A 26244-nucleotide genomic window follows, 5' to 3' on the forward strand; every position below is an offset into this window, starting at 1 on the left:
GACAACTGCTGCCTTAAATCTCCCTAGCAGCTTGTTGACCATCTATAGTAGAAATGCTATAAACATGTCATTTTTCATAGTTCAGCCAGTAATTACAGGAGCAGAACAAGAATTAGTACATGATGAACAGCCAAGTCTTCACGAACGGAAAGAAGGAATGAGGTTGCATCTGTTCCAGTGGACCAGCATTTAACCTTAACAAGAAGGTTTAAATAACCACTAATCACGATGAGTGGCTCCAAGGGGAGCACCCGGGTATAAGCACTTTATGCAAGTGAACTGAATATCAGCATTCTGGTGTTTCTGCAGAGGAAGAGTACAATATGTCTTTCTTAGCTTAATTTCAAAAAGGTCTTGAAAATAAACATATGTAAAATATACAATGTGCTCTAGAACTGCGAAAAGAAGATGTGAAGCTTCCTATGAAAACTATTTTTTTGACATTTAATAAAAAAGACTAAAGATCTCTGCAGAGATTAAAGTACTTATAAAAAAAGGAGCATACCGTAGGTAATATAATTGTGATGATACACAAACTGTAAAGAGTAAGGTAAAGGCATAGTTACATAGTTACGTAGGTTGAAAAAAAGATCTAAACCCTTCAAGTTCAACCTTTCTCCACCAATTGTACATTCTGTCACTAATTTAGCTATACCCCGCAATGTTATGTGTATCAAGGAAATTGTCCAGCCCTTATAAAGCTGTTATTGTGTCTTCCAGTACTACCTCTTGTGGTCGGCATTCCACAGTCTGATGTTCTAACTGCTGTAAAGAACTCTTCCCTGTTTAGCTGCCAGAATCGCCTTTCTTCCACCCATAATGAGTGCCCCCAGGTCATCAGTATGATCTTTGGAAAGAATAAGTCATGTGCCAGTGTTTTGTACTGACCACCATATATTTATACATGTAGATGAGATCTCCTCTGAGGCATTTTTTTTCTAAGCTAAACAAGCCCAACTTTTCCAACATCTCCTCATATGAGAGGCCTTCCATCCCCTGTAATAATCTAGTTGCCCGTCGTTGAACTGATTCTAACTTCTGAATAAGTGATTGATACATGTCTATGTGCTAAATGGGTACTCCTGGACATAGGTGGTCTCATTGCTGCCAGTTATTTTTGGTATGGTTGGGCATTCCAGCGGTTGAAACCTAGCGGTCAACAAGGTATCATGTATCCTCACTGATAGATGATAAGTGGCTGATTGCTTGAAGTCTAACCACAACGACCACCTATTCTTAAAATGAGGCTTCAAAATGCCTCCTTGCAGTAGAGCAATGGCTGTGCATGCACTCCAGTGTTTATTCAAGGTTTATCCATCTAGGAAACTGCTGGACATACTCGTAGACGAGTACAGTGCCCAGCTTGTCATAGACATGAAATGGAGCGTCCATCACTCCATCCTGAAGAAGCTTTCCAGAACCTTGGCATGGAATTGGGACTTTAAAGTAGTTGCGACATCAGAAAAAGCGGATTTAAAATTGCAACTAAACACAGTAAGTGACTGATCTTCATCCTTTGCAGCAGCTGAAATGTACTATTTAAGTGATTACTAAAAATAATTGGATTTTTTTAGGACCCCCCTCTGTTACTATGTCACTATGCCCTTGGAGGAAACACCGACTCTGCACTGCTCCTTGGTACGAGTGGAGGGAATCAGCAATGAACATCTGAGAGCTCCCAGCACTCATGTTCTTTTGATGCAGTATCTTTTTATCTGCGCATATAGCCATTTACAGTAGAGAGCTCTCTCTTATAAAGAGCTATAAGCTGGAATATAAAGATACCGCATTGAAAGAACTTGAGTGTCAGGAACGCTTTTGACTTCAAAATGCCCTAGTAAGCACCTACTGTAGCACTGAGGACTCTTATAGTGGCTCATCCATATCGGTGACTGTGCCTGGTACTGCAGGTCTGCCCGAATCAAATGTTTGGAACTGAACAGCCATATCGGCCATAGCCCACTGGATGTGAACAATGAAAGGTAGGAGTCCGGGCAACTCTACCAAACATGCATTGATGGCCCTAGTTCAGTCTAGTAAAACCCATGGAAGTAGTTGATTTTTCTCTTGAAGGTTTCTTCTTCTCCCGATTAGCCATTAACGCTTTACCTTCTCGAAGTGCCACAAAGTACAATAATTGGAGTCATATAGTTTCACAAGAAGAGAACAATATAATTTTAGGGCCAAAAAATAAAATTTGGTTTATCAGATACATCTCCAAAATCCACAAGTTTCACACTGTCTAGCTGAGCAGAGAAAGTTTTCTATAGCCAATGTCAAATGCATATGTCTGCAAAAATATAATGTCATACATACCATTATCATCACAGGATTCAGATTGGAAGGAGCTAAGAGACTGAATCTCAGACATGCTCTCCCGAGGATTGTACAGATGACAAGGCTTTTCATCCAGAGATTTCTTTGAAAGACACAGGTCAAGATCAACTTTAGCTGAAAGCGCAAAAAGAGATACAATGTCACAATGTTAAGGACACTCAATTAATATGATCTACCTTTGATCATTTCCAAAAAGGGCTGTCTGTAGCTGTTCAATTCAAGCAAAGCAGCAATAAAATATGTTTCAAAGTAACAATCACAGAATTACTTTCAAATGAAATAATAATTGAAATGACACAACACAGAGAACAAATCTCCAAGGCAGAAAAAAAGCAATTTGGTTCAATGGTTTTTGCAGATTACATGTGCATAACAGTGCGTCGCTCTTCGGGGGATTATTGCCTACTTTAAATGGGATAGAAAACATAGATATTGTAACATTGCAAATATTGAGCTCCTGAAAGCTGAGATAAGAGAATTGTAAAAAAGCCAACTGGAAAAATGTATAAATACAACCTCAAATCTATGTTACATAATTAAGTGTATCCTTTATTAATAAACATTAAAGGGAGTGTTCAGCTAAATCAAGCTATTCCCTATCCACGGGCTAGGTGCTAACTTACTGATTAGTAGGCCTCAGCTGGCCCATAGGGAATGAATGGACCAGGGGTCAAGCATGCCCACTGAGGCTCCATCTTAAGGGTGATTAATTAAGGTTATCATCTGTCCAATAATAGGTGCCCGGCCTTTGGTTACAAGTCTGCAGTTACTCTATGTGACTGCAGACTTGTGAATCCTCACATTGCGTGCTGTGAGGATACTCCAGAGACGGCGCCAGGAGCAGCGAGCACGTGACTGCAACTATGTGATTAGTATGAGTGTGGTCACATTCCGAGAGGTGCGGCCTTAAACAATACAAGTGTATTGATTGAGGCCAGACACGTCTAGTTGAAATGTAGCCAAAAGTATTGAAATCACTGCTCCCGGCACCGGAGAATCCTCACAGCGTGCAGGATTAACCCCTTTAAGCTTATGAATCAATTATAGGAAACCACAGTACTCATGCATAATTGCTAACCAGTCCAGGTAATTAGGAATTAGTTCATATTATAGCAGTGGAGATCAGAACCAGTCACATTGACAAGTGGGAAAAGCTCACGATATTACACTATTCCCTATTTGAAAGGAATCGGTCATCAGGTTTTTTACCCCAAACTAATAGTAGCTTTATAAATGCAGTGGAATGATGATTACATTCATACAAACACATACTGATAGGGTATTTAGATTGTGAGCCCCATTGGGGACAGCGATGATAATGTCTGTAAAGCGCTGCGGAATATGTTAGCGCTATATAAGCAATTCATAATAATAATACCTACATGTAAAGGGAATCTGTCACCTAATTTTGGCTCTATAATCTGCGGCCACCGCCATCAGGGGCTTATCTACAGCATTCTGTAATGCTGTAGATAAGCCCCTGATCTAACCTGAATGATAAGAAAAGCAAGTTAGATTATACTCACCCAGGGGCGGTCCCGATGTGGGGCGGTCCCGGTGCAATGGGCGTTGCAGGTCTGGGTCTGGCACCTCCCATCTTCATACGATGATATCCTCTTCTATGCTTCCTGCCGCGGCTCCTGCACAGGCGTACTTTATCTGCCCTGTTGAGGGAAGAGCAAAGTACTGCAGTGCGCAGGTGCCGGAAAAGGTCGGAGAGGCCTGTCGCCTGCGCACTGCAGTACTTTGCTCTGCCCTCAACAGGGCAGATAAAGTACGCCTGCGCCAGAGCCGCGAGAGGAAGAGGACGTCATCGTATGAAGATGGGAGGCGCAGGACCCGGACCTGCGACGCCCATTGGACCGCATCGGGACCGCCCCTGGGTGAGTATAATCTAACTTGCTTTTCTTATCATTCAGGTTAAATCGGTGGCTTATCTACAGCATTACAGAATGCTGTAGATAAGCCCCTGATGGCAGTGGCCGCAGTTTATAGGGCCAAAATTAGGTGACAGATTCCCTTTAAGAAACTTGGGCTTATGGTTTAGAGGAATTTATTGTTGAATAAGATGAAAGTGCTCTGCTGCCTGTTTTCCCTATTCCCCGTCCGTCACTTGTCTCCGGTCAGTGATTGACATAGCCTAACCTAACATGCCCTAACATGTTGATCCAGAGGAAGGCAAAAAAAACCATGTGGCAAAGAGTAAGCTCCACACTGGGGAAAAAAATTCCTTCCCAACTCCACATACTGGAATCAGACAAGTTCCCTGGATCAACACCTTATCAAGGAATCTAGTGTATATACCCTGTAACATTATACTTTTCAAGAAAGGTATCCAGTCCCCTCTTAAATTTATGTAATGAATCACTCATTACAACATCATACGGCAGAGAGTTCCATAGTCTCACTGCTCTTACAGCAAAGAATCCACATCTGTTATTATGCTTAAACCTTCTTTCCTCCAGACGTAGAGGATGCCCCCTTGTCCCTGTCTCAGGTCTATGATTAAAAAGATCATCAGAAAGGTCTTTGTACTGTCCCCTCATATATTTATACTTTAAAATAAGATCACCCCTTAGCCTTCGTTTTTCCAAACTAAATATCCCCAAGTGTAATAACCTATCTTGGTATTGCAGACCCCCCAGTCCTCTAATAACCTTGGTCGCTCTTCTCTGCACCCGCTCCAGTTCAGCTATGTCTTTCTTATACACCGGAGACCAGAACTGTGCACAGTATTCTAAGTGTGGTCAAACTAGTGACTTGTATAGAGGTAAAATGATGTTCTCCTCATGAGCATCTATGCCTCTTTTAATGCATCCCATTATTTTATTTGCCTTTGTAGCAGCTGCCTGACACTGGCCACTAAATGTGAGTTTGTCATCCACCCATACTCCCAGGACTTTTTCATAGACGGTTTTGCCCAGAGTTTTAGAATTAAGCACATAGTTATACATATTTTTACTTCTACCTAAGTGCATGACCTTACATTTATCCCCATTAAAGCTCATTTGCCATTTATCAGCCCAAGCTTCTAGTTTACAGAAATCATCCTGTAATATAAAATTGTCCTCCTCTGTATTGATTACCCTGCAGAGTTTAGTGTCATCTGCAAATATTGAAATTCTGCTCTGTATGGCCCCTACAAGGTCATTAATAAATATGTTAAAAAGAAGAGGGCCCAATCCTGCCACTGTGGTACCCCACAGTGTGCTCCATTAATAACCACCCTTTGTTTCCTATCCCTGAGCCAGCTCTTACCCCACTTACACATATTTTCCCCTATCTCCATTATTCTCATTTTATGTATCAACCTTTTGTGTGGCACCGTATCAAAAGCTTTTGAAAAGTCCATATACACTATGTTCACTGGGTTCCCTTGGTCCAGTCCAGAACTTACCTCTTTATAGAAATTAATCAGATTAGTCTGACATGAACGGTCCCTAGTAAACCCATGCTGATACTGGGTCATGAGGTTATTCCTCTTTAGATACTCCAGCATGTCACTCTTCTTTCACTGACCTGCCTCTCCTGTGCAGTACCTGGTGCAAGCGCCTTCATTCCTCGGGGGTTGTGCATGCACCGTAAGGTCCTGATACAGATGTCAGTCACAATCTGTAGAACGTGCCAGACACTGATGAACAGCTTCACTCCAGCTACTCGTTCCCGCGCACGCGTGGTTCATGTGCATAGCAGTTCAACAGAAATGTTTTCTAAACCATAAACCCAGATTGCTAAAATCATAGTGTAGTTGTAATCAGCATTACATAAATGCCTTTAGCTTGGAGAGGAAAAAACGGATTGCAACTTAGTATTGAATAAGATAAGTCTAACTTGGACAGCTTTATACATTTTGAGATGCCACAAAGCAGAGAAGACTGATATGAAGGAATGAAGAAGGCCCTGTATAGTCACGTAACCTTTCAGAGCTAAGAACCAGCGTACATCCTGTGTGGAAACCCTCTGGGGCTATCTAACGGAAGATGACTGATGAAGCTGGTCGATCATACCAATTATATATGTTGTGTCTTGTATTGTTTCTTCTCTTTCATCCTATATACACGGGGTCTTATAACTGACGACACATAAGGCATGACCTAGTTAAAAGACTTCCCTCATTTCTTTTACAAGTGTATTTAAAACCTTTAATGCACTAGAATTCTTCACTTTTTTTACCAATATTATATCATTTTTTTCTCATAAATAACTATCTGTTGGCAGGCAGGACATATGCCCTGATTTTATTATTTGGAGCTATAGAATATATCCCAATCAATGCATTGCTTTAGTCCAGCTTAAAAGGGCATTCTCATCTTAATTATTGGAACCTTATGGGCCCACCTCTGACGAGATCGTGCGTGTTCAAGGTGGTTTGGCTGTAGGCAATGGGCCCACCTCTGGCCCCATCATCTAAGCAGGAGAGCACTTCACAATAGACACTTTCTGAATATAATTTAATGGAGCATTGAGGCCTTTGCATACAGTCCTCACTATTGCAGTCTCAAATAGTTCCATAACTCCAATGCTTAAGAATTGCGCATCTACAGTCATCTCTTAGGAATTGACATGAATTCGGATATATGGATGTTAACAGTCTCATTATCGAGTTAGATAAGGAGGCCAATTTGGTATAACTAGCAATTGCACAGAAAATAAGTCTATGAAATTTGTAAAATAACATACATACTCACCATCATAGTCAAAATCCCAGTTTGGCTTTTGTATGGAGTCACTGTCAGATGGAGAATTGGATGGAGGAGGAGGTGGCAGATTTGGAGCAACGCTGCACACGGCTACTGCCTTTCTATGTCCATGCACAGAGTCCGGATTGAAAGTGCTGAACTCTGGATGCTCTGGAATGGTGGATCCCTCAAAGGAGTTTCGATCCAGGTTATTTCTAGAGTCACTAGGAATGCTTGGAGTGTAGGATATGGGCCTGACCGGCACCTGGGGCGGAATATCAGAGTAGATATTCTTGTTCACTTTAGAATCTAAAAATGGTCTCTGTAAAAATGCTGAAGTAGTCCCGGAGTGTTTGTCTTCCGACTCTTGCCGTCTCTTTTTCTTTTTACGGACTACTAATCGGCAGACAACAAAGAATACAGCAACACAGAAAATCCCTGCTACGAAGACAATAATCCCAATGACCTCAGCCAGGCCAATATTCCAGGAGGTGGAGACATATTTATTCATGGCAATCTCCGTACAGTGCTTTCCACCATATCCAGCACTGCAGGTACAGTTGTAGGAACCGTAGGTATTTTCACAAAGGGCTCCATTAGAACATGGGTTCTCCTGGCATTCATCAATGTCACCAATGCACCTACAAATATGAAAATGAGTCGAGATAAATCACTGTTATTGGTTAGGAACGTGGTCACGTAAATTGTGCAGAATATTTTGACATTAGACGATGGCTTGTGTGGAGGTTTCTTTTTTAAATGTCACATTGACTGCGACTGATGACTACAGTAATGGCAAGTGGCTCCATACAGAAATATATATGAAAAAGCCGCCTGCAGGCAAATATTATTGAATGGTGTAATTCAGAGTTATGCAAACGAGCTTATAAAACGCCATCTTCTAGATCTGTAAAATCACATTAAGGAGTAAATGTAAAGTACTGTAAAATTGCATGATTTCTGAGTGGTCAGAGCAATAAACTTAGGTCCATTTACACTGCGAGATTATCATGAATTCGCCTTCTTAGGAATGCTCGTTTCACAATATTCGTGCAGTCCAAAAGGGCTGCTGATCCCCCAATAAATGAGCAAAATGAGCTTTCATCGGGTGACATGATCACTGCACAAGTTCACCTCTCTCAGCAGCACGTCATCCTGTGCTGCCGAGAACAATGGCAGCCTACGCGACAGATCTATTCCAGATCTCTCAGCATACATCTGAAGAGCAGCCTGCTTACGCAGAATTTTGAACATCAAGTTGTCAAATTATTCCTAAATTTCTAGTAAAAATGAAAAACAGCACAAATTGGTATTTTGTAAGAATAGGCGCTCCAAAATTGTTATTTCATAGGGAATGTGTTCCCTGAAACAGACGAGTCAGGGGTGCTGTTAGGTCTGCATTTAAACAATATGCAAAAACTAGATAACCTAAAAATCCGTAATTAAAATCTATACCTTTCTCCATGGAAACCCGATTCACATTCGCATACTGGACCATCTAAACTGTCTATGCATTTACCACTATTCCTGCAAGGATTATCTTTGCAGTATGGACCCAGCTGACACCTGCAACACAAAGACATTTATGTATCTTTCATGACGTGTTATGTTTCTAGGACAAAATCAGTCACAATTACCACTCACCTCTCGCCGCTGTATTCCCCTCTGCATTTGCAGAAATAATCATCCTTCACCACAATGCATGTTCCACCATAGAGGCAGGGGTTGGTGGCACAGGGATTGATGGCAATCTCACAATGTGTGCCCATAAACATTGATGTACATTTACAGTAGTAACCTGAGAACAAACATGAACAACGGGTGAACAGGGGTCACTGACATATAGATAGGGATATTACAGGAAGAAGGCAATTTGTTTTTTTTTTCTTTGTTTCTTTTTAGTACAGGACGCACTTTTTAGCAAGATAACATTGATCTTGCTTGAACCAAAACCTACAATAGACATCCTTTATAGTGTGGAAATTAGAATAACTTCTACTAACGTGTACAGCTGGCTAAATTGTGTATAAGGATGTTAAGGGGCAGAAATGAAAGACCTTACACATGTAAGACACCAGGCACATAGCAGATTCCACAATAAATGTACTTGTGCTGTATATGAACTGTGGTACAAGACATCCAAATTAAACTGTATTGGCGCCTTGTTACGTCACTGTGGTGGACAGTATATAATGCCCTTTATTTTTTTGGTACAACCCTCCTAATATACAGGTACCACTTCGGAATAAATCATTACCCCCTCTTCTACCCTAGAGCACCAAGAAGCAAGCACAACTGTAATCCAGCAATGTTAGTGACATTACCACCTTCCCATTTTTTTGGAGGGGGGTAAGGTGTTTAAGATGTTAAATGGAATTTAAGCTGAAAACATCATGCTGTAGGGGTTAAAACACAGATTTCAGAGAAGTTTTGTTTGCTTGGAATGATTGTTTTAGCACCAGGGGCTTATTAATGTTAGGACCCATCAGCTCCTGCCTCCTGGACCAGCAACGCCCCCTCCTGTGACAGGCAGCTCACTGTCTATGGACTTCGTACATCGAGAGCCTGGTGTGGGCGTGGTTTGGTTTCTCAGCTCTGCTGCATTGCTAAATCTAAAAGCTCTGATTGTATCAGTATGGCTGCACCCAGTAATCTAAGTGATATATTGTTGGATTCAGCTTCTATTTGCCTACATCAGGCTGCTCTTAGATGAGGCCGCAAAAACCTGCTGACAGATTCCCTTTTAATTGTGGGTCACGAGGAGAGAAGATGAAAATAATTGGAGGTTCTACAGTAGAAAGAAGTAAGAAACATGGAGGCACAGAGAATAAAGTCCTGATTCTTAACCATAGAAGGAAGGTCAGGGAGAAACCCCCTCATATAAAGCAAATCGAAAACATGTTTCTAAAGTGAATGGATACCCGCTGTTAATGTGATCTGAAAATCCAATATCTATATCTAGCAAGAAATCAGATGTTACAATCAATGTATCCTAATAAGTTGTCAATGGTGGTAAGGGGTTCGACACAACCAGCCATATTCTGCCCTTTACTGAAAAATGCCTCTTGTCTAACAAAAATGTCAGTCCTGCTAAAAGCCTCTTTAGTACGCTACAGAAATATCACACACAACATGAGTCAATATTTTATAAAACATATGGTCAGTGACATTAATTACTTCTTTCTGGATGAGGATGAAGACTTAGGACACAACATTATAAATGCAGATTTCTGCATTCAGCACTGATCTTTTTCCGTGTGCCGTATTCATTCAACCTTCCCTTAAATAAAATCAGTATTGCATTGTGGCCCCATTAATATTTTAACAATAGCGCTATTAAAATGAAGAATCGGTTGTTTTATGTCTGATCGTATGCAAGGCTCTAGATAAAAACTGAAGATAGATTTTCCCATCTAGACTTTACTGCACAAAAGGGAACATGTTGTACTGTTGGAAATCAGCAGTTTTGGAATATACGACCTCTTATGTGCCGTATTAAATAACACTAACAGATAAACACAGTTATGCTATATTCCTAGGTCATTTATGCTATATATCTTGAGTCATTTGTAATCAAAAATACAAGTCGACTCACCTCCACTGGGCAAGAGGGAGCATACCCCCCCATTGTGGCAAGGATTGCCGGAGCAGGCATCGGCAGCGGTCAGCGAACATCCTATAGAAACATCCACGGATTCTTCTATATGTACCAAGCCTTTTAACTTAGAATGAAGAGGGAGCTCCTGGCCATTGAGGACAACAGAGTCCATACAACCTCGAAAACCATTGGTAACTGGCAAATTTCTTCCATGTTTAGACCCTTGCTGACGTATGTGACCTCCAAAATACACATTGTTGTCAAGGTTGAGAGTCCTCAGTGTTCCTGGTGCTGTACCGGATGCGGTGTGGACACGATCCAAGACCAGCCTGGCGTAGTTACCATCAACCTCTAAAGATACCGTGTGCCACTGGCCATCATTAACATGGATGCTTTGGACAGACACTATGCCAGGACCGCTGCCACAATCAAATTTATACTGCAACTTTCCACCATGAATCTAAAAGGAGGCAAACATTCAGGGGATTAGGTCAGGTTTCAATAAACTTTTCAAACTAAACATTAAATTAAACCTTCATGACTGTGTATGATCCAAGGGTATATATTAAAATGCAGATGCCATAAAAGACCCCTCCACACATTTGCTTACTTTCAAACTCATAGGAGTTTGCCCTACAATTTTAGCCACTGCCCAAGGAGTCAAACATCACAACACTTGTCCAAGTATGAGATGGAGAGAAATAGTCTAATCTAAAACAAAATTTCCACCCAAAAAATTAGATACAAGTAAAAACCTGATCTTACTGATGTTTTCCTAAAGATTATGTACTAATGGATGATATTCAAAGAGTTCCACCCAGGAACAGTAACTATACATTTCTCATGTGTAGTCACCATACATGGTGGCCTCTATTTACCTGTGGCTGCCTCCTCTACTCAGATCGGTGTTTTGGACTCCCCGATTCTAAGATGCCCTCGTCAGTGACATGGGGACACAAGTGCTAAGCTTCCCTTGTCTTTTCTGTGCTGTGAGATAGGAAATGCTGGGAAGGAATCATTAAGGCTATGTTCACATTAGCGTTGTGCAGGGCAGCGTCGGCGACGCAACGCACAACGCATGCAAAAACGCATGCACAACACAGCTTTTTGTGACGCATGCGTTCATTTTTGCATGATTTTTGGCGCAGAAAAAAACTGCATCATGCAGCGTCCTCTGCGCCCTGACAGTTGCGCCAAAATGACGCATGCGTCACAAAACGCAAGACAACGCATGTCCATGCACCCCCCATGTTAAATATAGGGGCGCATGACGCATGCGTCGCCGCGGCTGCCCCCGACACTGCCCCGCACAACGCTAATGTGAATGTAGCCTTACACATTCCTTCGCACTCCCCCTTGTGCAAGTGAAATTTATCTGGTGGAGGATTGCGTCTTCGCAAGATAAATAGACAAGCTACGGTCTGAAAAGACGTGCCGCATGTCCGTCTCCGCAAGTAAGCTGCAGGCATCTCTGGATGCATCCACTATGCTGTAACATCTGGATGCGGCAGGTTGGATGCTGCGCAGGTCCGCAGTGTCCAACTCGTAGCGTTTACTGACCATGTGCACGTACTACCATATCTTGGAAGCAGGAGGATAAGATTGCCCAATTTGAGCAGAGGAGGCAGCAAGAGACAAATGTTACTTATACATGAGTACTTCATAGACATTTTTTAAGTCCCAAGGTAAAGGGTTACAGTTTCTTTGATATAGAAATATGGGTGTGATAATCTTCTTAAAAAAAGCAAGTAATGATGGAACGACAAATTGCTAGGAGATTTGATAGCATTCTGGACGGTGGAGGTCTAACCTCCGAGACCATCACTGATCACCTGCACTGCCAGCCACTCACTGTGCAGGCATCTGTGGCATTGCTCATCTTAAGTGGATAGGGCTGTGTTGTAGTGTTAAGGAGTCACCAGTAAAGGAGCCAATGTCCCTTTTGGTCCTGCGAGATAACGTTCTTTATTTCCAGAAGTGCATATGGGATATACAATGACCTCTTAATAGCCACAGTACTGTAGCTGGCATATAACAGCTGGGGAAGAACCCAGTTTTTGCGCTGAGTTAGCCTCCGCTCGCTGGCACTCAATGCACTGAATACTAATTTTTCAGAAATGGTAACAAGCAATTCAACGAAACGTCAATCAAGTCATGTTTTATAAAAGAGCATCAGGGAGAGTGATGGCGGTGTCATGTGCGGCAAGTCCCATACTGACGGGCTCTTGTGTGCGCCAGGAACTGGTCAGACTTGTCAGGAAGATGGGACTTGGCTGTGAATGAGCTTGATGAGCCTGCATATACATCCGCAGAGGAAAATCACATTGTCACATTTTTGTAAATAAAGCTAATCAACACTGAACGCTGCCGTGACACAAACTAATAACGCTTTATTCACCGGCTAGGTCTCCAGCAGCGCTGCTATCAGGTAATAATAAATGTTCCCCCTGCACAATAATGGAAATGCAAATTCACAGAAAAAAAAACAAACAAACAAGTTCATGCCTATTATATATAAAAAAAGGAAAAATGACAAGTGAGCAAATAAGAAAATCCAATTCATTTTCATATGAACACTTCAGCAGTCATAGCCTCAGAGATGAAGAACAATGAGCAGGCATGTCGCATTGTATCCCCCACCGCCAGCTTCAAAATTGCACTGTCTATATTTTGACTGCTGGATTGATATGGCGTCCTCTTTTGCAATCACGAATGTTACAAATCCCCTTCAGCTCTACTTGAAATTTCCTTTTTTAAATGAAGGAACAGTATTCAGAGCTCCTTCGCTGATTAACAAGATAATCCAGGTTCTCAAAGTGGCAGCTTAAGTAACACGGGTACGGATTCACGGCAAATGACAACAAGGCCGCAATCTACATCTTCTCAATCCCCTAAGGACGAAGCCATTTGTAATGTTAATGCCTTTGTTTCTTCTCTTTTTGTAATAGGAGTAGTAACATAGTAGAAAAAGGGCATTTCTATAGGACCACAGCTGTTAAGTCTACCCATGGGCACCCTACATCTAGCTAGCAAGGAGACAGGAGCCCTTTCTACAAGAGGTAGAATGGAGTCAAGGAGACAATCTCAATCTTACTTCTGACTTGAATGAACAATACTTTAGGATGCAAATATTCACGAGGAGCGTGAGAAGGTCAGAAATTATGGTAACTTTAGTAAAGTCAAGTAGGAGAGCCAGTGCCACCATAGGCTATAGACGTGTGTTCTCCATGTATTTAACAAAGATTTCAGACCTCTAACGAACTGGATGGATGGATGGATGGATGGATGGATGGATGGATGGATGGATAAATGGATGGATGGATGGATGGATGGATAGATTTCTACACTGAGGTCACAGCTAGTATTGAGGTTCTGCCATTTCTTTATTCCAGTGGATACAGCACCAATCCCCGTCGTACCTGGCGCAGCTGCTACATATATAAGGCATGGCGCCATTCAATCAGCTGATCGGAGGGGGAGCATCAAAAATAAAATATTCTACATAAATGTAACACTAATCTCCAACAACGACCTGCGGCAGAAGACTCACCTCCAGAATGCTGTAGTCGGTTTCCTTGGCGTACATGACAACTGCATGTGCAGAATAGGTTCTGAGCTTCATTGAAAGTTTCATTTCTTCCTTGTTCTCGTTTTCCAGCAGTCGGTATTTTATATAGCTGCTGCCAGTAAATGTGACTGATGAGGCAACTAAGAAGAAAACAGAAATATATTTCAGCGTTGCGAATTTCATTTGGTGTTCCTATGACGGCAACTAATGCACCATAAGCATCACTCACAGCCGATCCCAGCTCCAAAGTGAAAAATCAATCAACGACGAGAACTATGTATTATTGATAATGAGTAAGAGTAACCCAGTTCATTGGTCTTATACCCCAGGGCATAGGCGATATTTCTGGATACGAGCCTAAAAGCCGTATCCAAAGGTGAATGAACGTAAGTCAATTCCTATCAAATCTCAGCAACACATGGCCAAAATGACCCACAGAAAAAAGGACGGAAAAAAGGAATGGCTTTCCTACTTTAGTCTTCTTACATCTTATGTATTACTACAATTTTAGGAAACATGTCTTAAATTAATGGTGGATGCCAACTGGACAGTTCTCTGTACTCTTATCATTAACTTGTGCCCACAGCACATTGTGTGACCCATCAAATCATGCCTTAAGGGAGTTCTCTCAAACAATGTAGATCACCTAAGCGCAGGATGACCGCTTGGACCCCCACAGATCACAATAGGGACCCATGCCCCATATGTAAATATTCCATTCACGGTCCATAGGAATGATGGCAGCACATGCCCGCTAGTTCTGCATTCACATAGGGGACTTTGAGCTGCTACATTTTTGGATCTGTCACAAATCATATATTTATCATCATGTGGATGGATGATCAATATTGTTTATAGAACAACCCCTTTAACAATGTCCAGAACTTAAATAAAAGTGATTACCAGCTTTACTAGCACGTTACAATCTATACTTAGACATATGATGAGAGACACAAGGTCACCAATTACGTGTACTTAGCCATATGGTTGTAACCAAAGACACGTGCTGAAACTCAAGTGCTTAAGCAATGTCCTTTTATCTGTCACATTATGTCTAAATCTGAATTTTAACATGTGCCAATAATGCTGGAAATCACTATTACTCCAAGGGTCGGCCGAACGTCGATTTCTTCCATATGGGAGATGTACTGCGCCAAATGCGGGACATGGGCGCAGGAGCATCAGACACGGCGAGCTGCTTAACTTCTCTCCTCGCCTACAAAAAAAACGGATTTAAAAAGGATGGTGCAAATTTATAGCCCCAGTATTAATAACTAAGAGAACACAAATGTATTAACGTGAAGAGTTACACCATCTAACAAAGTTTTAGCTGTATAATACAAATGTTCAAAGGGATTTGGACTCCACTGTCTTAGTGATGCATTGTCCCAGGTTGATTGACCAATGCTGTGCTGGCCACCACCATCAGCAGATCTAACACCCCATGACTTCTTTCTCTGGGGCTAAATCCAGGACTCAGTATCTGTCCCTCCAGCGACAGGACCTGAACGACCAGAGACAACACATCAGTGAACACGTGGACATGCTGGCCAGTGTCTGACAGAGCTGGACTTCCGCCTAGACATCACCCGTGTCACCAATGGAAATCACTTTGAATATTGGTCGTGTAGTAGCTAAAACTTGGAAATTGTGTTTTCATGTCAATAAATTTGGGTTTTGCTCTCAATACCGAGGCTATAATTTTGCCACAACCTTTTTGATTCACCCTGTATAGATACGCCCAATGACTCCACTGTGATGCCAGTAAAAGCCCCGTTGTCATCAGCAGAGGTAATGCCATCCATATCATGCCGTATACATAACACTGCTAATTTATTTGGACAGCTGTTCCTCATGTAGTAAATGCTTGCCTGTTCACCATGTGAAAGATTATTATTATTATTTTTTTTAATAATGGTCTCCAAGATAAAAAGTTATGAAAAATAAATTGTCACTCCTAACCTTCAATTATGTAAAAGACAAACAAAAAAAAGTATGTAAGCGGTCTCCAAGCGCCTGCCTTTTTCATGCTATTTGTTTGCCTTTATCTGCACAGATATCGTAACCTACACATTGGAGTACAGATGATGGCTGTGAAAGGCTCGGCTGAGCTTGTGCCTCTCAGAAGCTCTGGGGATAAGCTGCTGCAGCAGTCAGAGTAGGAGTAGGCTGTAGTAGGAGAAGAAGATTCATCTGCCTTTTCATGCTATTTGTTTGCCTTTATCTGCACCCATATCGTAACCTACACATTGGAGTACAGATGATGGCTGTGAAAGGCTCGGCTGAGCTTGTGCCTCTCGGAAGCTCTGGGGATAAGCTGCTGCAGCAGTCGGGGGAGTAGGAGTAGGCTGTAGTAGAAGGAGAATATTCATCTGCCTTTTCATGCTATTTGTTTGCCTTTATCTGCACAGATATCGTAACCTACACATTGGAGTACAGATGATGGCTGTGAAAGGCTCGGCTGAGCTTGTGCCTCTCGGAAGCTCTGGGGATAAGCTGCTGCAGCAGTCGGAGTAGGAGTAGGCTGTAGTAGGAGAAGAAGATTCATCTGCCTTTTCATGCTATTTGTTTGCCTTTATCTGCACCCATATCGTAACCTACACATTGGAGTACAGATGATGGCTGTGAAAGGCTCGGCTGAGCTTGTGCCTCTCGGAAGCTCTGGGGATAAGCTGCTGCAGCAGTCGGGGGAGTAGGAGTAGGCTGTAGTAGAAGGAGAATATTCATCTGCCTTTTCATGCTATTTGTTTGCCTTTATCTGCACAGATATCGTAACCTACTCATTTGGAGTACAGATGATGGCTGTGAAAGGCTCGGCTCAGCTTGTGCCTCTCAGAAGCTCTGGGGATAAGCTGCAGCAGTTGGGGGAGTAGGAGTAGGCTGTAGTAGTAGGAGAAGATTCATCTGCCACACCTAAGTAAGCGCGTACGGATCTCCTGTCTCCAAGTCTGACGCCCTCTCATTTACAGAAGTGCTGAGCTCCTACGACTTCAGCACTCGGTGATCAGAGAGATCTGTGCTGTATAGTCGCCTCTCTTATCCTGGGAGCAAGACAGGGCTATATCTAGTGCTCCAAATGATCACCTCTTTGAGAAGACTACCCTGCAGAAGACCACTTTGTGAAACATGATTATATTACAAGATTATCCTCCACCTAGCTCAGTGTTCCCGTCTTACCACTGCACTGCTGGCCGACAGGGCATGCACAGCTGTATGCATCTTCTTTAGGGTCAGGCACACATTCCATACCCTCAGGACACGGGTTTCCTTCACACACAATGTTTATAGTAGGACACTTTCCTCCTGTGTGAGAAAAAGATGAACGTATGACTTCGAACTGAGCAGATAGATAAATCTGAATTCCGTCACAATACTAGTTATCATAGTTAATAAGGTTGAAGGAAGACTAAGTCCATCTAGTTCAACCCTTAGCCTAACCTAACATGGCCCCAACAGCTCTTTCGTTACCTTTGCACAAGCACACAGCTTTCCGTGCGTGTCTCGGTGTCACAAAGCTCAGCCGGGCAGTGCTGTGTGTTGACATGACATTCTCATCGACCGTGATCTTCTCATCACAGAATCTCCAGGGACAGTCCACATCAGCGCAAAGCTTGTGGTAGACCTCAAGGATTCTGACGCCACTGAAGTCTTCAATCTCAGCAACTGAAGCGTTTACTTTTTGGATAAGGAGTTTGGGAACAAAATGTCCGCTGCCTGGTTTATCTACAGCGAGCAGGACGTCAAGGCTTGCCGGTGGATCAGACGGTTGAAGGCTAAGAATCTGAACGTCAATTTTTCGCCCACCCAAAATGTTTTTCAGGGTTCTCTGGAAGTTGCGCCAATAATCTCCGATGAATTCCTCTGGAGAGAGGTTCGCAAAGCGGAAGGTGATGCTGTGATTTAGCAGCTCCTGCGTTATCTGCTTGATGTGGACGGTTATATCGGCTGAGGTTGTAAACATCCCATCCGTTACGCTGACATTTAGCAGATACTGGCCCACGTCCAATCTCTTGTGTGCTATCAGCTTCCCTCCAGCGCTGGAAACAGAGAAGAGATTCTCCACTTTGGAGTCTAAACTATATGTAAGAGTGTCATAAACATCCTGGTCTGTGGCGTGGATCTTCCCAATCACGCCACCTGCATATTCCTCCCCATGTGTGGTCACATAGATTTCCAGAGGTAGAATGGCCGGAGGGTGGATGCTCTCTTCGATTACTCGCACGTCAACGTTTGTCACAGATGAGAGTTGCGGTTTACCGTTATCTGCCACCTAGAGGCAGAGAGAAGAATTACAGTCACAAGAAAATAAAACGTAAAATGAAGCACAGAGAAATCATTAAAAAGATGAGATGTTACTGGACATGACACAGTCGACACATAAAGGATCATAGGGACATAAATTAAAGATCTGTGGAAATTACCACCATGATCACAACTTCCTTTAGGAACGCTTTCTGTAGCTCTCCAAAAGTGACCAGCTGACGTTATCATTAAGGATGAGGTCACGGCAGGAGAAAGTATGTTTATATCTAGCAGCTAAAAACGCTTTCACCTTGTGCTACTCACACAGCAGAGGGTTTGTCACAATTTCTGAAAGACAATTCTATGTCAGCTACAGTCATGGTGGAAAGAAGAAATTGTTCCAGTAATGGAAAAAGTATTCTCCCAGAAAATGATTGCAATTACACGTTTTGTTATACACTTGTTTATTTCCCTTGAGCGCATTGGAATAACAAAAAGAAAACAGAAAAAAAAAGACAAATTGGACATAATTTCACAGAAAACACCCAAAATTAAGGCAACCGCTGAAAAGCGCGTCGAGGTGGACGCCACTTAGGAGCGGGAGTCTTCCATTATCACATATTGAGCAGTGAGTGTTGCCTGCACCTGTACCTGTGATTAAGCACCAGCATTATGATATTGATCATTATACGGAGCAGTGACCATGCACTAGCACTTTACAGATCTTCATAGGATTATTTGACTCCCTCAAGACATATGTTTTTTATCATTCGGAGTGTGTGCCCCTTGTTTTTAAATGGTTATTATGCAAAATCTACAAGAGAGCCCCTAATTATCCCCATCCTAATAGCATTGGTCTTTTAATATGGACCTTGGGGGCCTAATATGGACCTTGGGGGCCCCTTAGCTCCAGGCCTGGGAACAATTGCAACCCATGTGTGCAAACTGCAGAGCGCTGTGGAATATGTTAGCGCTATATAAAAATAAAGATGATTATTATTAATGTATTTTGCCCATCAGGTCTAAAGAGCACTGCCAAAACGGTTCCCTCCCCTTCCTTAATGATAGTTCTGTTTCACATCAATTGTCTAATTAACTGCACGATTCTTGTGTCCTGCTTTGTATGAGTATAGGACTCTTTAGACCAGAGGTGGACAAAGCAAGAATGAAATATAGGCCACTAGCACTTCAGTAACGCACCCCTTTATGCATCTGTTACAGAAGCTGGCTGCCTCTTTAGAGGTGGAGGTGGCCCCCCCTACAGGTTGCACCAGGGGTATGTCTGCACCTGCTTTGTATACTGTGTTAAACTAGGTCTGATGAAGAAACAGAGTAGTGTCGAAAGTTTGTCATCTGTCAACATCTTTTCAGTTACCATTGAGGACTCTAAGTTTTGATTATTTTTCTATCTATGGTAAATAGATCTATTTTTCCTGGTGGAATACCCGGGAATGGAATATTTTTTCTTGAGCAGTTCGCTTTTTCACCACTAGATGGCGACAAAGCCTACGTTAACGTAAGCGTGGTGATGAATGTACTATAAAAGTTTTTTTATTAACGGAATTCTTCACGTCTGCAAGGTTTGACACAGTGAGGTTTTACCTCAGACATACGAAGACGTAAATTAACCTCTGTCGACAACCGCAAAGCAACTAATAAGCTGGAAACGCGGTCTATAAATTTACTTGCTTCAATGAACAAACAACTTTTATCGCTTTTTGTAAACTCATATCCGAATTAAATAGGTTTGAGGAGCACGTCATGTAGTAGGAGGCATAATCAAATGCTAGCGCTTAAAACAAACATTCACTGGCGACAATCCGAGATTACTTGCATGGAAAGAATTCAATGGGTCAGAGGAAAGGAAGAAAAGAAGAATAGGTCTTCTGTGCGCTCACTATTTCATTCCCCTTTATGGAAACCAACAGGAAGTTGTTCAGGAACGGGATTAGGATTAATTAGTGGAAATTGCCCAGACATCAGTTTGCTGCAGAACTCACAATCTTCAGCTACATTTGGCATTTTTGGGAACTTTTCATTAAGGAATAGAAGGAGCGATTGTAAAAAATGTACAGGTAGAAGAAGCAGAAAGGACGTAAAGAGGATTCGTAATGTTTGGTAAAACCTGCAATAGAGCAGATTGATTTATAAGTTGAGGTGAGTGAACCCGAAATTAAATGTTCGGGGTTCGTATTAGAGAGTTAGTGTCCGGAGCGAAACTCCAAACACAAACGTCTCCTGGAAGTCCAAAGTTCAGAGTTCAGGAGGAAGAGGGAGAGACAGAGAGAGAGCGAGGGGAAAGGGGGAAAGGAGGAGAGAGAGAGGAGGAGAGAGAGGAAGAGAGAGAGAGAGAGAGAGACATATGCAGGACAGAGGGGGAGAGAGAGAGGGGAAATGGAGAAGCAGAGAGGGAGAGAGAAAGGAGGAGAGAGAGAGAGAGAGAGGAGAGACATGTGGAGGACAGAGGGGGGGAGAGAGAGAAGGGGGGGAATGGAGAAGGAGAGAGGGAGGGAGAGAGAGAGAGAGGAGGAGAGACATGTGGAGGACAGAGGGGGAGAGAGAGAGAGAGAGAGGGGGGGGGGAGGAGAGAGGGAGAGAGAGGAGGAGAAACATGTGGAGGACAGAGGGGAGAGAGAGAGAGAGGAGGGAATGGAGAAGCAGAGAGGGAGAGAGAGAGGAGGAGAGAGAGAGGAGGAGAGACATGTGGAGGACAGAGGGGGGGAGAGAGAGAGGGGGGGAATGGAGAAGGAGAGAGGGAGGGAGGGAGAGAGAGAGAGAGAGGAGGAGAGACATGTGGAGGACAGAGGGGGGGAGAGAGAGGGGGGGGATGGAGAAGGAGAGAGGGAGGGAGAGAGAGAGCGGAGGAGAGACATGTGGAGGACAGAGGGGGGGAGAGAGAGAGGGGGGGAATGGAGAAGGAGAGAGGGAGAGAGAGAGAGAGAGGAGGAGAGACATGTGGAGGACAGAGGGGGGGAGAGAGAGAGGGGGGAATGGAGAAGGAGAGAGGGAGGGAGAGAGAGAGAGGAGGAGAGACATGTGGAGGACAGAGGGGGGGAGAGAGAGAGGGGGGAATGGAGAAGGAGGGAGGGAGAGAGAGAGAGAGAGGAGGAGAGACATGTGGAGGACAGAGGGGGAGAGAGAGAGAGAGGGGGAAAGGAGAAGGAGAGAGGGAGAGAGAGGAGGAGAGAGAGAGAGGAGGAGAAACATGTGGAGGACAGAGGGGGGAGAGAGAGAGAGGAGGGAATAGAGAAGCAGAGAGGGAGAGAGAGAGGAGGAGAGAGAGAGGAGGAGAGACATGTGGAGGACAGAGGGGGGGAGAGAGAGAGGGGGGGAATGGAGAAGGAGAGAGGGAGGGAGAGAGAGAGAGGAGGAGAGACATTTGGAGGACAGAGGGGGGGAGAGAGAGGGGGGGGGGAATGGAGAAGGAGAGAGGGAGGGACAGAGAGAGAGAGGAGGAGAGACATGTGGAGGACAGAGGGGGGGGGAGAGAGAGGGGGGGAATGGAGAAGGAGGGAGGGAGAGAGAGAGAGAGGAGGAGAGACATGTGGAGGACAGAGGGGGAGAGAGAGAGAGAGGGGGAAAGGAGAAGGAGAGAGGGAGAGAGAGGAGGAGAGAGAGAGAGGAGGAGAAACATGTGGAGGACAGAGGGGGGGAGAGAGAGAGGGGGGAATGGAGAAGGAGAGAGGGAGGGAGAGAGAGAGAGGAGGAGAGACATGTGGAGGACAGAGGGGGGGAGAGAGAGAGGGGGGAATGGAGAAGGAGGGAGGGAGAGAGAGAGAGAGAGGAGGAGAGACATGTGGAGGACAGAGGGGGAGAGAGAGAGAGGGGGGGAAAGGAGAAGGAGAGAGGGAGAGAGAGGAGGAGAGCGAGAGAGGAGGAGAGACATGTGGAGGACAGAGGGGGGAGAGAGAGAGGGGGGGAATGGAGAAGGAGAGAGGGAGGGAGAGAGAGAGAGGAGGAGAGACATGTGGAGGACAGAGGGGGGGAGAGAGGGGGGAATGGAGAAGGAGGGAGGGAGAGAGAGAGAGAGAGGAGGAGAGACATGTGGAGGACAGAGGGGGAGAGAGAGAGAGAGAGAGGGGGGGGAAAGGAGAAGGAGAGAGGGAGAGAGAGGAAGAGAGAGAGAGGAGGAGAAACATGTGGAGGACAGAGGGGGGAGAGAGAGAGAGGAGGGAATGGAGAAGCAGAGAGGGAGAGAGAGAGGAGGAGAGAGAGAGGAGGTGAGACATGTGGAGGACAGAGGGGGGGAGAGAGAGAGGGGGGGAATGGAGAAGGAGAGAGGGAGGGAGAGAGAGAGGAGGCGAGACATGTGGAGGACAGAGGGGGGGAGAGAGAGAGGGGGGAATGGAGAAGGAGAGAGGGAGGGAGAGAGAGAGAGAGGAGGCGAGAGATGTGGAGGACAGAGGGAGAGAGAGGGGGGGGGAATGGAGAAGGAGAGAGGGAGGGGGAGAGAGAGAGAGAGAGAGAGGAGGAGAGACATGTGGAGGACAAAGGGAGAGAGAGGGGGGAATGGAGAAGGAGAGAGGGAGGGGGAGAGAGAGAGGAGAGACATGTGGAGGACAGAGGGAGAGAGAGGGGGGAATGGAGAAGGAGAGAGGGAGGGAGAGAGAGGAGGAGAGACATGTGGAGGACAGAGGGGGGAGAGAGAGAGAGGGGGGAATGGAGAAGGAGAGAGGGAGGGAGAGAGAGAGGAGGAGAGACATGTGGAGGACAGAGGGGGAGAGAGGGGGGAATGGAGAAGGAGAGAGGGAGGGAGAGAGAGACATGTGGAGGACAGAGGGGGAGAGAGAGAGATGGGGGGAATGGAGAAGGAGAGAGGGAGAGAGAGAGGAGGAGAAACATGAGGAGGACAGAGGGGGGAGAGAGAGGAGGGAATGGAGAAGCAGAGAGGGAGAGAGAGAGGAGGAGAGACATGTGGAGGACAGAGGGGGAGAGAGAGAGAGGGGCGGGAATGGAGAAGGAGAGAGGGTGGGAGAGAGAGAGAGAGGAGGAGAGACATGTGGAGGACAGAGGGAGCGAGAGAGAGAGAGAGAGAGAGGGGGGAATGGAGAAGCAGAGAGGGAGAGAGAGAGAGGAGGCGAGACATGTGGAGAACAGAGGGGACAACAGAGAGAGGGGGGAATGGAGAAGAAGAGAGAGAGAGTGTGAGGGGGGAGAAATGGAGGGGGAGAGAAAGAGGGAAAGAGGGTGAGAAAGTGGGAGAGAGAGGGAAGAGAGGGGGAGACAGAGGGCAGAAGGTAGAGAGGGAGAGAGAATGGAAGAGAGACAGAGAAAGACAGAGGAAGAGGGAGGGAGCGGAGGAGTGAGAGGGAAGGAGAGAGAGAAGGAGAGTGGGGGGGAGAAAGGGAGGGGGAGAGAAAGAGGGTGAGAACGTGGGAAAGAGGGGGAGAGAGGGTAGAGAGAGGGGGAGACAGAGAGGGCAGATGGTAGAGAGGGGGAGAGAGAGGGGAAGAGAGGCAGAGAAAGAGACACACAGAGGAAGAGGGAGGGAGAGGAGGAGTGATACGGAGGGAGAGAGAGAGGAGGACAGTGAGGGAGGGGGAGAGAGGGAAAGAGAGAGTCCACACTGTGCTCACTAGCATCCAATCCCCATAACCCTGACCCCCTCCGTCACACTTGTTTTTTCTTGCTTTGGCAACACTAATTGTATTTGGTCCTGCCAATAAAGTCTATTTGAATTGAATTAGAGGGGGAGAAAGAGAGGCAGAGAGACAAAGAGGGCAGAGAGAGAGGGAGAGAAACAGAGAGGGTAGAGAGAGACCATGTGACTATTCCAGGCTACTTTCATAGATCTTTCTAGCTGCTAGGAGGCTTGTGATGATAAGAGACCCTGACAGTTCTTGACAGCAATCTGAAGAATTGAAAGTGCAGCTCAGGACTTAAGGTACCTTCACACATAACGATATTGTTAACGATATCGTTGCTATTTGTGACGTAGCAACGATATCGTTAATGAAATCGTTATGTGTGACAGCCACTAACGATCAGGCCCCTGCTGGGAGATCGTTGGTCGCTGAAGAAAGTCCAGAACTTTATTTCGTCGCTGGACTCCCTGGAGACATCGCTGGATCGGCGTGTGTGACACCGATCCAGCGATGTCTTCACTGGTAACCAGGGTAAACATCGGGTAACTAAGCGCAGGGCCGCGCTTAGTAACCCGATGTTTACCCTGGTTACCATGCTAAAAGTAAAAAAAAACAAACAGTACATACTTACCTACAGCCGTCCGTCCTCCAGCGCTGTGCTCTGCTCTCCTCCTGTACTGTCTGTGAGCCGGAAAGCAGAGCGGTGACGTCACCGCTCTGCTTTCCGGCTCCCAGACAGTACAGGAGGAGAGCAGAGAAGCAGAGCGCAGCGCTGGAGGACAGACGGCTGTAGGTAAGTATCTAGTGTTTGTTTTTTTTTACTTTTAGGATGGTAACCAGGGTAAACATCGGGTTACTAAGCGCGGCCCTGCGCTTAGTTACCCGATGTTTACCCTGGTTACCGGCATCGTTGGTCGCTGGAGAGCGGTCTGTGTGACAGCTCTCCAGCGACCAAACAGCGACGCTGCAGCGATTCGGATCGTTGTCGGTATCGCTGCAGCGTCGCTAAATGTGAAGGGGCCTTAAGTACTTGTGCACATAACCGGAAATATCGGACAAGTACTCTACGTGGTTTTGCCAGATAGCACTCGTCCCTATGTTATTCAATGATGCTGTGCACATGTCCAATTTCTTCCTCGGCCGAGTAGCCCAAGCAAAAAAAAAATTGCAGCACACATGACTCCGATATCAGAATGAAGTCTATGGATTCATGAAAAAAAAAAATCAGACCACACTCGATGACATCTGAGAACAGTCCGATTTTCACGGACCGACTAAAGGGACTACATTTTCCACAGATTACATTTTTAATTCTCCACATCCGAGAAAATTGGATCATCCTCTGATCACTCTGTAATCTTACTCAGATCAGAGTCTGATTAGCACAATCAGCCGATCCTCTCGGAGGAGAAAACAGCCATATGACCCTCACCTTACACTGGGAGAGAATAGTGCTGGCAATAGGAGTAAAATGGTGGCCAAAACTTACATCTTTTCAATACTTTTTTTAAGCTAGAAAAACTTTACGTAAACTGTAAAATGTTCTTCAAAGTATGCATGCTGATAATTTTATATTCTCTAAATCATGAATAATTCAATTATGATTAGATTAATCATAGAAGCAAAGTAGGCGTACCATAACTATAATCGTTCATCTCTTAGGTCACAGCTATTTTAGGAAATATTAATCCCTGTGAAATGGCAATTCTGGATCCTTATTTCAACGAACTTCTCTGTCATTCCTATTGGAAATGATTGAATAAGTTGACAACAAGGAATTACCAGCTGGGGAGTGTTACTGCATACTCCGTGGGGTCGTGAAGACGACCGTAATAATCGGACGAGTGCTATCCGTCGTTTTGACGAGGGCCGAGCACGTGTCCAATCTTTTCCTTTATGGGCCAAGAGACCATGCTCCAAGCATAAACCGGACCAATGGAGAGATGACAGGGAATATTTAAAAATATACCGTATATGTTTTATTTATTTGGCCTTTATGGGCCAAGCATATGTCCAATCTCTTCCTCAATGGGGCAGAGCACATGTCCAATCTTTTTCTCTATGGGGCAGAGCACAAGTCCAATCTTTTTCTCTATGGGGCAGAGCACATGTCCAATCTTTTTCTCTAAGGGGCCGAACATAAGTCCAATCATTTTCTCTATGGGGCCGAGCACAAGTCCAATCTTTTTCTCTATGGGGCAGAGCACAAGTCCAATCTTTTTCTCTATGGGGCCC

General features: G+C 44.6%; 1 protein-coding gene across 3 annotated transcripts in view; it reads right to left on the reverse strand.

Moving 5' to 3' along the window:
• The window catches only part of FAT1 (FAT atypical cadherin 1), a 244376-nt gene that overhangs the window by 14270 nt on the left and 203862 nt on the right, over positions 1 to 26244 (reverse strand). For all 3 annotated transcript variants that reach the window (XM_069744372.1, XM_069744371.1, XM_069744370.1), the window contains exons 19-26: positions 17651 to 18452; positions 17360 to 17485; positions 14165 to 14322; positions 10612 to 11074; positions 8661 to 8814; positions 8472 to 8582; positions 7026 to 7657; positions 2317 to 2451 (exon numbers count right to left, since the gene is read on the reverse strand). In XM_069744372.1, coding sequence (XP_069600473.1) covers positions 2317 to 2451; positions 7026 to 7657; positions 8472 to 8582; positions 8661 to 8814; positions 10612 to 11074; positions 14165 to 14322; positions 17360 to 17485; positions 17651 to 18452 — 2581 coding nt within the window. The remainder of the gene's footprint in view (positions 1 to 2316; positions 2452 to 7025; positions 7658 to 8471; positions 8583 to 8660; positions 8815 to 10611; positions 11075 to 14164; positions 14323 to 17359; positions 17486 to 17650; positions 18453 to 26244) is intronic.

This window comes from Ranitomeya imitator, chromosome 1 (assembly GCF_032444005.1).
Source record: "Ranitomeya imitator isolate aRanImi1 chromosome 1, aRanImi1.pri, whole genome shotgun sequence".
NCBI classification, from domain to species: domain Eukaryota; kingdom Metazoa; phylum Chordata; class Amphibia; order Anura; family Dendrobatidae; genus Ranitomeya; species Ranitomeya imitator.